General features: G+C 36.8%; 2 protein-coding genes across 6 annotated transcripts in view; both read right to left on the bottom strand.

The window, feature by feature from the left end:
• DNASE2B (deoxyribonuclease 2 beta) overlaps nt 1-8,743 on the bottom strand; it is a 111,012-nt gene extending 102,269 nt beyond the window's left edge. Inside the window, exon 1 of the mRNA XM_014830037.3 lies at nt 8,728-8,743. The gene's annotated coding sequence lies outside the window, so the exon portion shown is untranslated. The remainder of the gene's footprint in view (nt 1-8,727) is intronic.
• The window catches only part of SAMD13 (sterile alpha motif domain containing 13), a 37,895-nt gene extending 27,586 nt beyond the window's left edge, over nt 1-10,309 (bottom strand). The window contains exons 1-3 of one of the 5 annotated variants that reach the window (XM_070486717.1): nt 10,158-10,265; nt 9,949-10,038; nt 8,728-8,812 (exon numbers count right to left, since the gene is read on the bottom strand). In XM_070486717.1, the coding sequence (XP_070342818.1) occupies nt 8,728-8,780 (53 nt within the window). In that variant the 5' untranslated portion in view covers nt 8,781-8,812; nt 9,949-10,038; nt 10,158-10,265. Of the gene's footprint in view, nt 1-8,727; nt 8,813-8,975; nt 9,096-9,314; nt 9,409-9,948; nt 10,039-10,157 lie in introns of those variants that run through there. The other 4 variants (XM_070486716.1, XM_070486715.1, XM_070486718.1 and 1 more) reach the window with 4 other exon arrangements.
• Between the last annotated feature and the right edge of the window lie 2,283 nt (nt 10,310-12,592).

Genomic DNA, 12,592 nt, shown 5'->3' with positions numbered 1-12,592 from the left:
ATCTATTGTGTGGGAACATTGGTTCCTCCTCCATCCTAGGAGAAAAGGGAAAGGAAAAAAGACCAACTGATGAAAATGAGAGTAAGACTAAGCAAATGGCAAAAAAAAAAAAAACCCAAAATGAGATAAAAATAATAATTGACATTGAATACTTATGATTTTTACAGATGTACACATACATATGAAATACTTAGAAGTTTCTTTATTATTTAGTAAAAATTCTAACATGGATCTAACATGGCCAAACATAGATCAATGATAACAGTGTCATGTACCAAAGTTTATGATTAATCCAAAATCTGTGCGTCTGAAATCCACAAAAAGAGAATACTATGATCCCATTTGTTCAATATAAGCTTATTTTATGTGTCCTTTGAATATATGTGTACATTCTTGTGTATGTACCTGTATATGTGTGTATACTTATGCATACACGTAAATATATGTGTATATCCTTGTGTGACTATGTGTATATATATGGATACAGAGAGTATTTGTATAGAAACTGTCTAGAAGGATTCATTCCAAACTATTAAGATGGATCCCTCCTAGTTATTCAGTTATTTTTAAATTTAATAACCACCCATGAACTCACCAGGCAAAATAAAAGCTAGAATCTTGGCAGTAACTACATTCATCCCATCTCTGACCCCAAGGTAATCATCATCTCCAATCTCATGTTCATTTGACTTTTCTCCTGGTGCATGTATGCAAAAGTTTATCTTAGCTATAGACTTGTGCTATTCAATATGGTAGCCACTAGTCACATGTGGCTGTTGAACATTTAAAATTTAATCAAGTAACTGAATTTTTAATTTTATTTAATTTTAATTAATTTAAATTTAAAAACTGGAACTGGTATAAAACATGTTTGTGTTCAACACAACTTCATTGATTTGGTGTGACTGCATTTACCTTTAACTGCCGCATCACCTGGAATACTACTGTTGAACTGAAGTTCTCCTATCAGATGCATGTGTGCTCTCTAGTATTACACATACACGCATGGCCAACATAGTTGGTGTCAACAGATTGATTCAGTTCAAAAGATTTTTTCCTATGTGCCCATGTAACATTGTAATGTGTCTGATGCAGACAGCCCAAGTTATCAGGATCTCTTTGTATGTTGTAATAGGTAATTAAGTTGACATGCTTCCTATTTTAATTATAATATAATTAAATAATTTTTAGTTAAAAAGAAGTATGGACAAATTTTAAAATTTAAAAAGGAGGTATACTGGGGCCAGTCCTGGTAAGTTAGGCATGCTCTGCTTTGGTGGCCCAGGTTCCGTTCCTGGGCGCAGACCTATACCTCTCGTTTGTCAGTGGCCATGCTCTGGCAGTAGCTCACACAGAAAAAGAGGAAGATTGGCAAGAGATGTTAGCTCAGGGAAAATCTTCCTCAGCAAAATAGAAATAAAATAAATAAATAAAAAGGAGGCCTACTTCTGATGCAGAATTGAGAGGAGATGCAGAAACCAGCACTAGATCCAGAACATAAAGAGAAAAGGAGACTGGCTGAAAGTCTATCGGAAATTTCACGATGAAAAGCAACTGCAATTTGTTGGAGCAGAGCAAAAGGAAAAAAGCTGTTTGTTGTGTGAAAACACAACAGAGATAGTAAAACACAACTTTAAGAGACATTTTCAGCAAATACATAGTGAATTTGGTAACTTTCTTCTCAAGAATCAAAAAAGAACTGACGACATTAGTCACCTGAAATCAAAATTAAAGGTACAACAAAACATTCTGAAGTGATTTTAAACAGAATCTGAGCTTATAAGTTTGTCCAGCTATAAACAGCTTGGATTCTTGCACAAAAAAGAAAACAACTTTTCAATAGACACTTGGTTATACTCAGTTTTGTTAGAATATTATGAGAAAAGACTAAAAAGGTACTTCACAAAAAGTGAAAGATTTTTCAACCAAGACACCAAACAATTGCCCAAGGATACAAGATCTTTTCAACAGTATTTAAGATCAACTGATTCAAAATTTGAAAAACACAAGTACTTTTCTTTAGCTTTAGTTGAACAGTGCAACATAAAAGACACCACCCAATAAATACTTGGAATATGCTTTGTCTCAAAAGACTTCCAGAGTTATGAAGAAATATTGTCAAATTATGGCCTGAAAAATTGAACTCATAGTTTAAATATTTTTAAATCTTTTACATCTGTCAAAAGAGAAATTCAGCTAGACATGAAAAAATTAAATTCTATTCTGATGGATAGTACTTCAGCCACGTTAGCTAAAAAAAATTGGATTTAATGTAATTTTAAAACAAGAGACTGATGTTTCCCTTATTGCTTCAAGGCAGAGAGAAATTAAGTGATTTACTTATTAAATATTCTTCTGCCAGTTAAGAAACAAAAGCAAGGTCAAACCCAAGTCTTCTGAACATGACTTGACTCAAAGTCGAAATCTCTCTCCATTGCTTTCCAACGCCATGCTTAATTTCTCCCTGGTCTCCAAATCTGACCTAATTTTGCTTCTTTCCTAAAGGAGACAAATTTTCCCTTCCAACTAATAAACTGGCTAGATTTTTTTTTAAAAGTTTAAAAAATAATAACTTCAGACTTACAGAAATGTTGCATGAATAGTACAAAAATCCCATATACATTTTACCCAGATCACTTCAAATGTTTACATTGTACCACATTTGCTTTCTTCTTCCTCTCTTTACTACCCCCTCCCTTCTAAATAAAGCATGAGGTGGAAGAAGGAAGGCAGAGAAAGCTCCAGATTGGAATTCATGGTCTTTTTAGAGTCTTAAGCAGAGATGACCAGTATAAATATGTAAACTGGTTTGTGATACACAGTCCTCACATGGAGCTTAGCCTACAGCAGTGGTTCTCACACAAAGTGCTAGACACATAGAAGGGACTCCATAAATAGCAGCCTTGCAAAGGTCAAGCTCTGATCAGGAGTATGCAGCTGGGGAACAAGGGCCATTATCCCAGGCTTCTTTGGAAATGACCCTTTGTGGCAGTACATTCCTAGTTAAGCAACTGTATTTTCTATGCCTGGAAAATAAAACAGAAGCAATTGTAAGCCCAGTTTTGACAGACCTCAGAAACAGCCTTAAGACCCTACGTTTGGGATTCTGACTATAATCTAACTCTACCTTAACCAACAGGTTAGCCACTAGCCACTTGTGGCTGTATAAATTAACTGGAACTTTCATTTCTGGTCAAGATGGAGCAATGGGGCCAGGATTTATCTTTATGCCCAAAACAACTAAAACAGTAGACAAAATATATGAAAGAATGGTCCTCAAGACATTGGATATAGACAATAAAGGACAGTGATCCCTGTGGTTGGGAAACAAGCAAGGTAAGCTCTGTCCCCTTACTGCCTGAAGAAAGATTTTAGGCTGAGCACAGGGCAGAGTCCTCAAGAGGAGAGAGCTGCACAGAGAGCTCTGGCAATCTACAGAGGCTTCCCCTCACGTGCTCAGCAGAGTACTGATTATCACGTACACGTGAGGAAATAACTGAGGCTGGGGAAAGACCCACCCAAGAGACTCAGAACGATCCTCGGAGATCATGCAGGGATAGGATCAGTGCCTGTTTCCACCTGCCAGAGAGGAGAAACTCATCACTCAGGAGCATCGGTTAGACTACAAAGATGGGTCTTGCCTCAGTAAAAGGGTCTTGCCTTAGCACTTGATTGTCCTGATGTAGAAACTGTATTGTGGACAAGAAGCCACTGTCAGGACAGAATATGGAGAGAGAGAATGGTTTCCTAAAGGCGAGGGTGTCAGACAAGGGTACATTTTATCATCTCCCTATCTGTTTAATCTGTATGCAGAACATATCACATGAAAAACTAGGCTAGACTCAGGTGAAGGAGGGGTGAAAATTGGTGGAAGAAATATCAACAATCTAAGGTATGCACATGACACCATCTTACTGGCAGAAAGCAGCAACGACTTGAAACAACTTCTGACAAAAGTGAAAGAAGAAAATGCCAAAGCAGGACTGCATTTGAACTTCAAGAGACAGAAATCATGACTACGGAAGAACTACAGTTTTAACGTAGCCAATGAAGACACTGAAATTATTATAGATTTTGTTCACCTTGGTTCAGTCATCAATTTAAATGAAAATTGCAGCCAAGAAATCAAGAGAAGACCAAGACTTGAAAGGGCAGCAGCAAAGAATTGGGAAAGATCATCAAAGTAAGGAAGTGTCATTAGAGACCAAGGCCAAGATTATCTTCACCCTTGCATTCCCAATTACTACGTATGGGTGTGAAATATAAACAGCGAAGAAGGCTGATGGGGAAAAAACTTGATTCATTTCAAATATAGGGTTGGAGGAGAGCTCTCCTGGACTGCCAGAAGGATGAACAAGTGAGTCCTAGAGCAAATTAAGCCTGAACTATTGCTGGAGGCAAAAATGATCAAACTGAGGCTGTCCTACTTTGGGCACATCATAAGAAGGCAGGATTCTTTGGAAAAGACAATAATGCTGGAAAAAGTTGAAGGCAGCAGGAAAAGAGGAAGATCAAATCTGAGATGGATTCACTCCATAAAGGAAGCCATAGGCACGAGTCTACAGGAGCTGAGTAGGGCTGATGAGGAGGGGACATTCTGGACACCACTCATTCATAGGGTCACCAGAAGTTGGAGCCAACTTGATGGCGTGTAACAACAACTCAACTGCATCCCAGGACAAACATCAAGAATATTTACAAGAATACAAAAATATCCAGTCCCCAACAACGTAAAATTCACCATATCTGACATTAATAAAAAATTAACAAGCATGCAAAGAAGTAGAAAAATACAACCCTGGATGAGAAGAAAAATAAAAAACTGACTAAGAAATGATAGAATTAGGAGACAAGAACACTGAAACAGTTATTATGACTGTATTTCATATGTTTGGAAACTAGAGGAAAGACTGAATTGTTAACACAGACATAGAAGATATTAAAAAAAGACTCAAGTTGAACTTCTAGAGATGAAAACTACATTTTCTGAAAAGAAAAATGCATTGTATGAGATTAACAAGAAATTGTACATTTCAGAAAAAAGATTAGTGAACTTGGAGGTAAAGCAATAGAAATTATCTAAAACAAAATAAAGAGAAAAAAAGACTGAAGAAAAAATTTACAAGGCATCAGTGAATTGTGGGACAATATCAGGTGATCAAATATACCTATAATTGTAGTCGCCAAAAGACAAGTGGAGGGAACCAAAATATATTTGAAAAATAACAATTGGAAAATCTCCAAACTTGATGAAAACTAAGCCCACAGATCCAAGGAACAAAACTCCAAGCACAAGAAAGATGAAAAAAACTACACCATGGCTCACAATCAAATCGTTTAAAGGTCAATGAAAAAGAGAAAATCGTAAAAGCAGACAGGAAAAAAAAATGACATTATATGAACAAAGATAAGAAAAAGACTAAATGTTTTCCCTTAAGATCAGGAACAAAACTAGGAGGTCTAATCCCACACTTCCACTCAGCTTTTTACTGCAGGTTCTATCCAGTGCAATAAGGTAGGAAAAAGAAATAAAAGGCGTCTACACTGGGAAGGAAAAAGTAAAACTGTCTTTACTCACAAGACATAATTGTCTACGTTAAATATCTGATGGAATCTACCAAAAAGCTAATAATAGAAGTAATCAGTGACTTTAGCAAAGTTATAGGACACAAGCTCATAATACAAAAATCAACTGTATTTTTACATAGCAACAAACAATTGGTAATTAAAACTTAAAAAGCAATACCATTCATAATAGAATAAAATTATGAACTATGTAGGGAAATACTGATTAAAGATGTATAAGACCTGCAGAATGAAAACTATAAAACATTGCTGAGAGAAATTAAAGAAGACCTTAGTAAGTGGAGAAAACTATTGTGTTAATGGGTTGGAAGACAGACTATTGTTAAGATGTCAGTTCTCCCTAAATCGATCTATAATTCAACATAATGCCATCAAATCACCAGTAAGACTTTTTTTTTTTGTAGAAATTGACAAACTGATTCTAAAAATCATTTGGAAATGCAAAGGACCTAAGAGAGCCAACACAAGTTTGACAAAGAACGACAAAATTGGATGGATAACACTACCTGATTTCAAGATTTATTATAAAACTGTAGTTATCAAAACAGTGTTGTATTGGCATAAATATAAACAAAAATATCAATGGAATAAAAATAGAGAATCTAGAAATAGATCCATACATATATGATAAATTATTTTTCAACAAAGTTGCACAAACAATTCAACAAATGATACTGGAACAACTGGATATCCGTAGGCAAAACAAAAAAAACCACCATCACCACCATCAACAGAAATACTTTAATCCTTATTTCACACTATACACAAAAATTAACTCAAAAACTATAATCCCAAATCTAAGAAAACATAAGAGAAAATCTTTGTGACCTTGAGTTAGGCAAATGTCTCTTAGATATGACACTAACAGTACTATCCATAAAATAAAAATCGACAAACTAGAGCTCATCAAAATTAAAAACTCCTGCATTTTGAAAGTCACTGCAGAGAGAACAAAAAGATAATTCATACACTAGAGGAAAATATTTTCAAATCATATATATGATAAAGGACTTGTGTCCAGAATACATAAAAACTCTCTATAAAATAATATATAAAAAACTACCCCAATAAAAAGATGGCCAAAAGATTTGAACAATACTTAAGAAGACATACAGATGGCAAATAAGCACATGAAAAGATGCTCAACATCATTAGTTATTAGGGAAATGAAAATTAAAACCATACCTAATCTAATGTCTAATATAAAAAAGACTGCTCATGCAGAGTTGGCGAGAATATGGAAAAACTGGAATGCTCACACCCTGCTCGTGGGAATGTAAAATGGGCAACCAGTTCAGAAAATAGCTTGGAAGTTTCTCAAAAAGTTAAGCATACACCTACCATATAGTCCAGCCGTTCCATTCCTAAATATTTATCCAAGAGAAATGAAAGCATGTCTAGACATAGACCTGTACACAAATGGTCAAAGCAGATTTTTGTAATACCTAAAAAATGGAAACAACCCAAATATCTATCCACAAATGGATGGAAACAGTGAACAAATTGTTGTATATCCATACAATGAAATATAACTCAGTAATGAAAAGTAATGAACTACTGATACACACTATGACATGGAGAATCCCAAATTAATTATCCTGGGTGAAAGAAACCATACCCCCTCCCTTCCCCCCAAAAAGTACATTCTGAATAATTCCATTTATATAAAATTCTAGAAAAAGTAAACTAATCTATAGTGACAGGTAACACATCAGTGGTTGCCCGGGGCTCTGGGGGTGGGGATGGACAGGAGGGAGAGACTACAAAGGGTTATAAGGAAGCTTTGGGGATGATGGATATGTTCATTATCTTAATTGTGGTAATGGTTTCACAGGTGTATATAAATGCAAAAACATCAAATTTTATACTTTAAACACTTGCAGTTTATTATGTCAATTATACTTCAATAAAACTATTAACTTTCAAAATTAAGTAAAATCAGAAGTTCAGTTCGTCAGGTAGAGTAGCCGTATTCCAAGCTTTTTACAGCCAAATGTGGCTAGTGGCTACCATTTTTGACAGCACAAGTGGAGAGCATTCCCATCACTGCTCCAAGTGCTACTGGACAGCACTGACCTCACTCAGACGTTAAAAAGCATCAGTTTCTTTCAATTGTTCTACATCTACCTACCCCAGACTGCAAGAATGGGATGAGCATGGCATATATATAAATGATATATAAATTACTTGAGAATTTTAAAAAGCAGATTTTATTAAGTTTATCTTAATGTAACTTTGCTATGAAGCGAAATAGACCTTCCATCCATCACATATAGCACTGTTTCCTCATTCAGACATCACAGATTCTATGGATTGCATTTAATTAGTTTCCTCCAAGGCTAAGTTGAGGGCAATTTTAAACTAAGTGACACGGAAAAATGAAATAGATAATACTCTCTTGGAACTTACTTTCTCCTTGTAATCAAACTGGTTATAGCTTCAATATAACTCCCAAATAAGAATTCACAATTTTTTCATACACTTACAGATATCTTATGAGTTAGTCTGAAATATGTAGCATATTTCATAATATGCAACTGAATTTTCCTATTTAAAAGAATCAATCATATAACTCACAACAAAGATAATTAGAAGTTTCAGATGTGAGAACAGACATGAAAATAGAACACTATGGTATGCTGAGGCGTTTCACATTCAACGAACAGTTCACAAAATCAGGACAGAGAAGTTGTTCAACTTAATATTCTTACTGAAGCTTTTTTCTCCCCATCACTGTAGCTCTCAATTTTGAGAGAGGTGATTTTATTTTAAAAGACTCTAACTCTGTTTTCTGCCCCCATCCTTGCAGCCTGTGGACTTGGAAGGCAGGGTCTATGTTTGCTTGGGGTTTTTGTTTCCATGTACAGAATGCAGGGCTGAAATCCTCAACCGTCCCTGTTCCAAAGCTGTGGACGCTAACCCTTTATGCACAGTTTGATGTCTGAGTCATCTCTGTCTTCTAAATGAAACACAGAAAAAGGCAACTGGGGCTGGTAGGGGAAGGGTGGCTGGTGGCCAGTGCAGACCAACCAAGACAACCCCCAAACAGTATATTATAGTAGATAAGCAAGAAGTATAAAAATAGAAACCAAGTCCCTGTGTTGTTTGCAGAAGCAGAACTCACAAGCCAGTTTCACTTACTTTTTTACACCGACAGAGCCATTTTCCTTGTTTTCCATGTCAACAGATAGCATGGGAAGGCTGCAGGGTTCCTTTACTTCAGCAACTAATCAATAAGGGAGAAAAGCTTGTGTTTAATTCTTAGAAAGTGAGAGAAGAATATATAATCTGAATCAGAAACACAACGGTCCCTTTTACAGCTTCCCACCAGTTCACGTATGTTTGTTTAAATCTCCAGTTCCCTCAGCGATTGGAGAGATTGATCAAACCTAAAGAACTGGAGGAGACGGACTGGGCTGCTTTCATCTGTATTGGCACTCGCTGCCTCGACAATAAGCATTTGCAAATGAAATTGAACCCTCGTTCAAAACAAGTGCTGTGTGAACTGGCACGGCTTTCTCTGGGTGCCAAGCTCTCACTTAAGACACTGCAACTCATAAATGAGTCAAAGTCGAGCAAAACAATCCCCCTTTTCCTGCCCCTTCCCACCACGGGCTGTGATTTCTTTTTTCTTAGTGCATTTGTTTTTTTGTCCACTCCCACTCCTATTATTTTTTCATCACCATCCAAAAGAGCACTTAAAGCTTTTGTCAGCAAGTACCCCCTACCTCACATATTCTCAACGAAAGCCTCAAAAACCTGTCTGTGCGATGGCCATGCCGTGGTAAAGATGAAAGCTCACAAAAATGTCAGATAGCCCTTAGCACAGAAAGGTGGTGCTGGTGTGTGTGTGTGTAAGAGAGGGTAGGCAGCTCATTAGATTTATGTAGAAATCACCAAAACATTCAAGGAGATATAGTAGCATCCATCACTTTGTTTTTTGTTTAGTACGATGAGGATTGTAAAAAAATAAAAACGCTCCACAATTAATATGCAATTAGCAAGATGAAAAAGCTATGAACAAAACTGCTTAAAAAAACTAGTTCTGAAACGTGCTTCTTCTTCTACAGCTGAAACCATAAATTAAATACATTTCCTCTCAAATCACTTTCTACTTCGGCACTCCTTCTCTAGGGATTACTCTGACATGACAAGTGCATCATTTAGTATATTCACAAGATTTTATCACTGTTAGAGAAGTAGATGATTAACAAATAATACTGTAAGTGTGGGATAATCTTCACTCCTGATCCACACACACGCACACACACACAAACTTCCAGTTACTAAACCACTTAGATCATTCATAGAGAAAGCCAACATTTAATATAAATAGATAGATATTAACATACATTCACACACCGTAACAGAGTAGACAGAAGATAGTGCTGCTGCTCCATGCCAAAAGAATGGTTTCACTTCAGTTGGAAACTGTTACACATTCACCATTTTCTAAGCATCTCAGAAAAAAACCAAACCAAAACAAAACACAATGATACTCTGTAACACCACACTACATTGTCTTATTATTATTATTTTCTTTTTTGTGGAAGAGTAAAAAGAAAACCTACCTAGAAGCAACTAAAACATGTCATTTTTTATAGGCTTATCAAGAACAGCCAAAGAAACCCCAATGTTTTCTTTCACAAAGTAGGCTGGCAAAGGAATTCAATAAGGAGGTACAATTTGACACAGTGAAATAAAACCAGGCTGGCTCTCAGCCAACATGACGTTAGGAATCACACACAAGCTGCACCAACTGCCTTCTGGTTCATGGCTGACTTTTTAAAGCTACAGTGTGCCTGTTCACTTTTGCTAACTACCTTCAGCACAATTAGTGGAAGTGAATGAATCACAAGTCCAAAACTGCAGAATTCTCCTTGCCTCTGTCTTGTACAAAGAAAAAAAAGCTGTATCAAGAGCCTCTTATTTTCTCCCTCCCCTCCATTGTTGCTGCATGATAGTCTTTGCTGTTCTGAGCATGAATGTCATGTTTCAAACTATTTCTTTTTCTCCCTTCTGGGAGAAAAAATAAGACAGAAAAAGAAAGAATCTACTGCTTCTGGGCTATAACCAGTGAACGCTCAGAAGCTGCAGTCCTGGGTGACTCTTTCTTCCTTATAGAGACTCGTGGACAAAGTTCCCAGGGCTGGCTTTTGAGTAATCTCTTTGTGAGAGTAAGGCAAGCCCTGCCCAGCAGAAAATCCTTCTATTTCATTATGCAGGAAGTAACATATTTCAGAGAGGATGTAAAGTAGATGACCAGCTCTCCTGAGAACACCCACATTCTTTTATTTTGGCATTCATCCTACAAGATGAAGTCAGCAAAATTCAAAATGAAACGAATCTTATTTTACAAAACAGTTTTGGGAGGTTTAATTTAATTGTTTATCCCAGTTGCACAAAAAACATAATTTAGCAGATTCAAGTAACAACTTATCTATGAGCACCTGGTACTATATTAGTTACGTATTAAAAAGAAGATACCATGCCAAGCCCCAAATTCACAGTATCTCCCACCTGCCGCCATCCTAAATCCCAATTCAGGAAATTGGGAGGTAGAATAGAAAGACTGGTCATGATCTTTTAATAAAGTTACTTTGGTCAATCTCACAGTCCTCTTGCTCGGCTGGGAACCACTGCTGGCGGGAAACATTCCCATTCTATCAACATGCCGCAGATACACAGGAAACATACATAGTTGTCATTGAAATAAACACCAATGAACACAGGGCAGAGAATACAGATTCCCAAGAAGGATCCTAGAAGATGTCATCTGCTGCTGTAATACTGTGTAGATATCACACAGAACTGAGGAGAAAGATGGTGGTCTCTCTTTTGTGTTAGTAATTTTTAAGGGCTCTAGAAGATCAGCAACTATCGTTTAAATCTGCAATCTGAATTTCAAAGTCAAAATTTTTTTCCCTTACTTATACCAGGAACATTAGAAATTTTCAATTTCTTGAAAGATCATCACTGAGAAAAGATTTCAGGTGTTCTCTCTGCCTTTCTTTGCCATTGCACCTTGAAAAGGAAAATAATAATAATTTAGGGACAAATTTCAAGTGTTCATATATTTTCGAATACCATTTTTTGAGCATGGGTGAAACAGATGGGTCTTTTACGACTGTTGATCAAAATGATGAACCCTTCTGGAGATAGAGAGCTCTTTCACCAGCAGATTTCATAATGCTTTTGGACTCAATCTGAAGTGCGGGAACTGTTCTCCAACTAAATTCAAATGGGACTGGGCTGGGCTGTGAGTCTTGGGAGCAAGGGAGGTGGGGGGAGGGTGTCCTGACAGCACTGTCACACCCCCCTCAGAACACAATCAGGTTCAGCTCTCCACTCTTGAAAGAGAGGCAAAGAAAATGTAGTTACACCCAACTCTTCCTTAGACACACTCACAGGAGGAAGGATTCTGTGAAGTTTCTCCAAGAATTTCTTGCTACATATAGAAAAGGACATCCCCTCCTGTCTTGCCTGCTGTGATCAAAAGTTTGCCTATTAGACAAGGGTAAGGGTTTCAGAAGGGGTGTAGGAAATCAATTTCGTTTTATAAAAAATGAGCCACAAAAGCATTCAAAATTCTGCCAACAGGAGGTTTCACTTATCAGCTAGTTTCTAACTTAGGAATTAATTGACTTTTGCGGGTATAAGTATATATACTAGTACTCACTCACTTCCTCCCCACTCCCTCCAACAAACTGAGATTAATCCTCTTCTCTGCTAATAAAAAAGATGTGCATTTGTGTGCAGCATGTGGATGGCATGTTTGTGGTGCGTAGCATAAATGAAGTATGTGTGTGATGAGTGTAATGTGTGTGCTATGTGCAATGTATATGTGTTGTGTGCGTGTGTTTGTGGTGTCTGTTTGAATGTGTAGTGTGCATGGGGTGTGTGCATGTAGTGTGTAAGTATAGGGTGAGAGAGAGATGCAAACAAGACCTTCTGATCCAGGATATTACAGGATGTGCTACAAAATAACTTCGGAGATCCTCTTGTT

This window comes from Equus asinus, chromosome 16, assembly GCF_041296235.1.
Source record: "Equus asinus isolate D_3611 breed Donkey chromosome 16, EquAss-T2T_v2, whole genome shotgun sequence".
NCBI lineage: Eukaryota > Metazoa > Chordata > Mammalia > Perissodactyla > Equidae > Equus > Equus asinus.
This window is presented reverse-complemented; position numbering and strand designations above follow the sequence as displayed.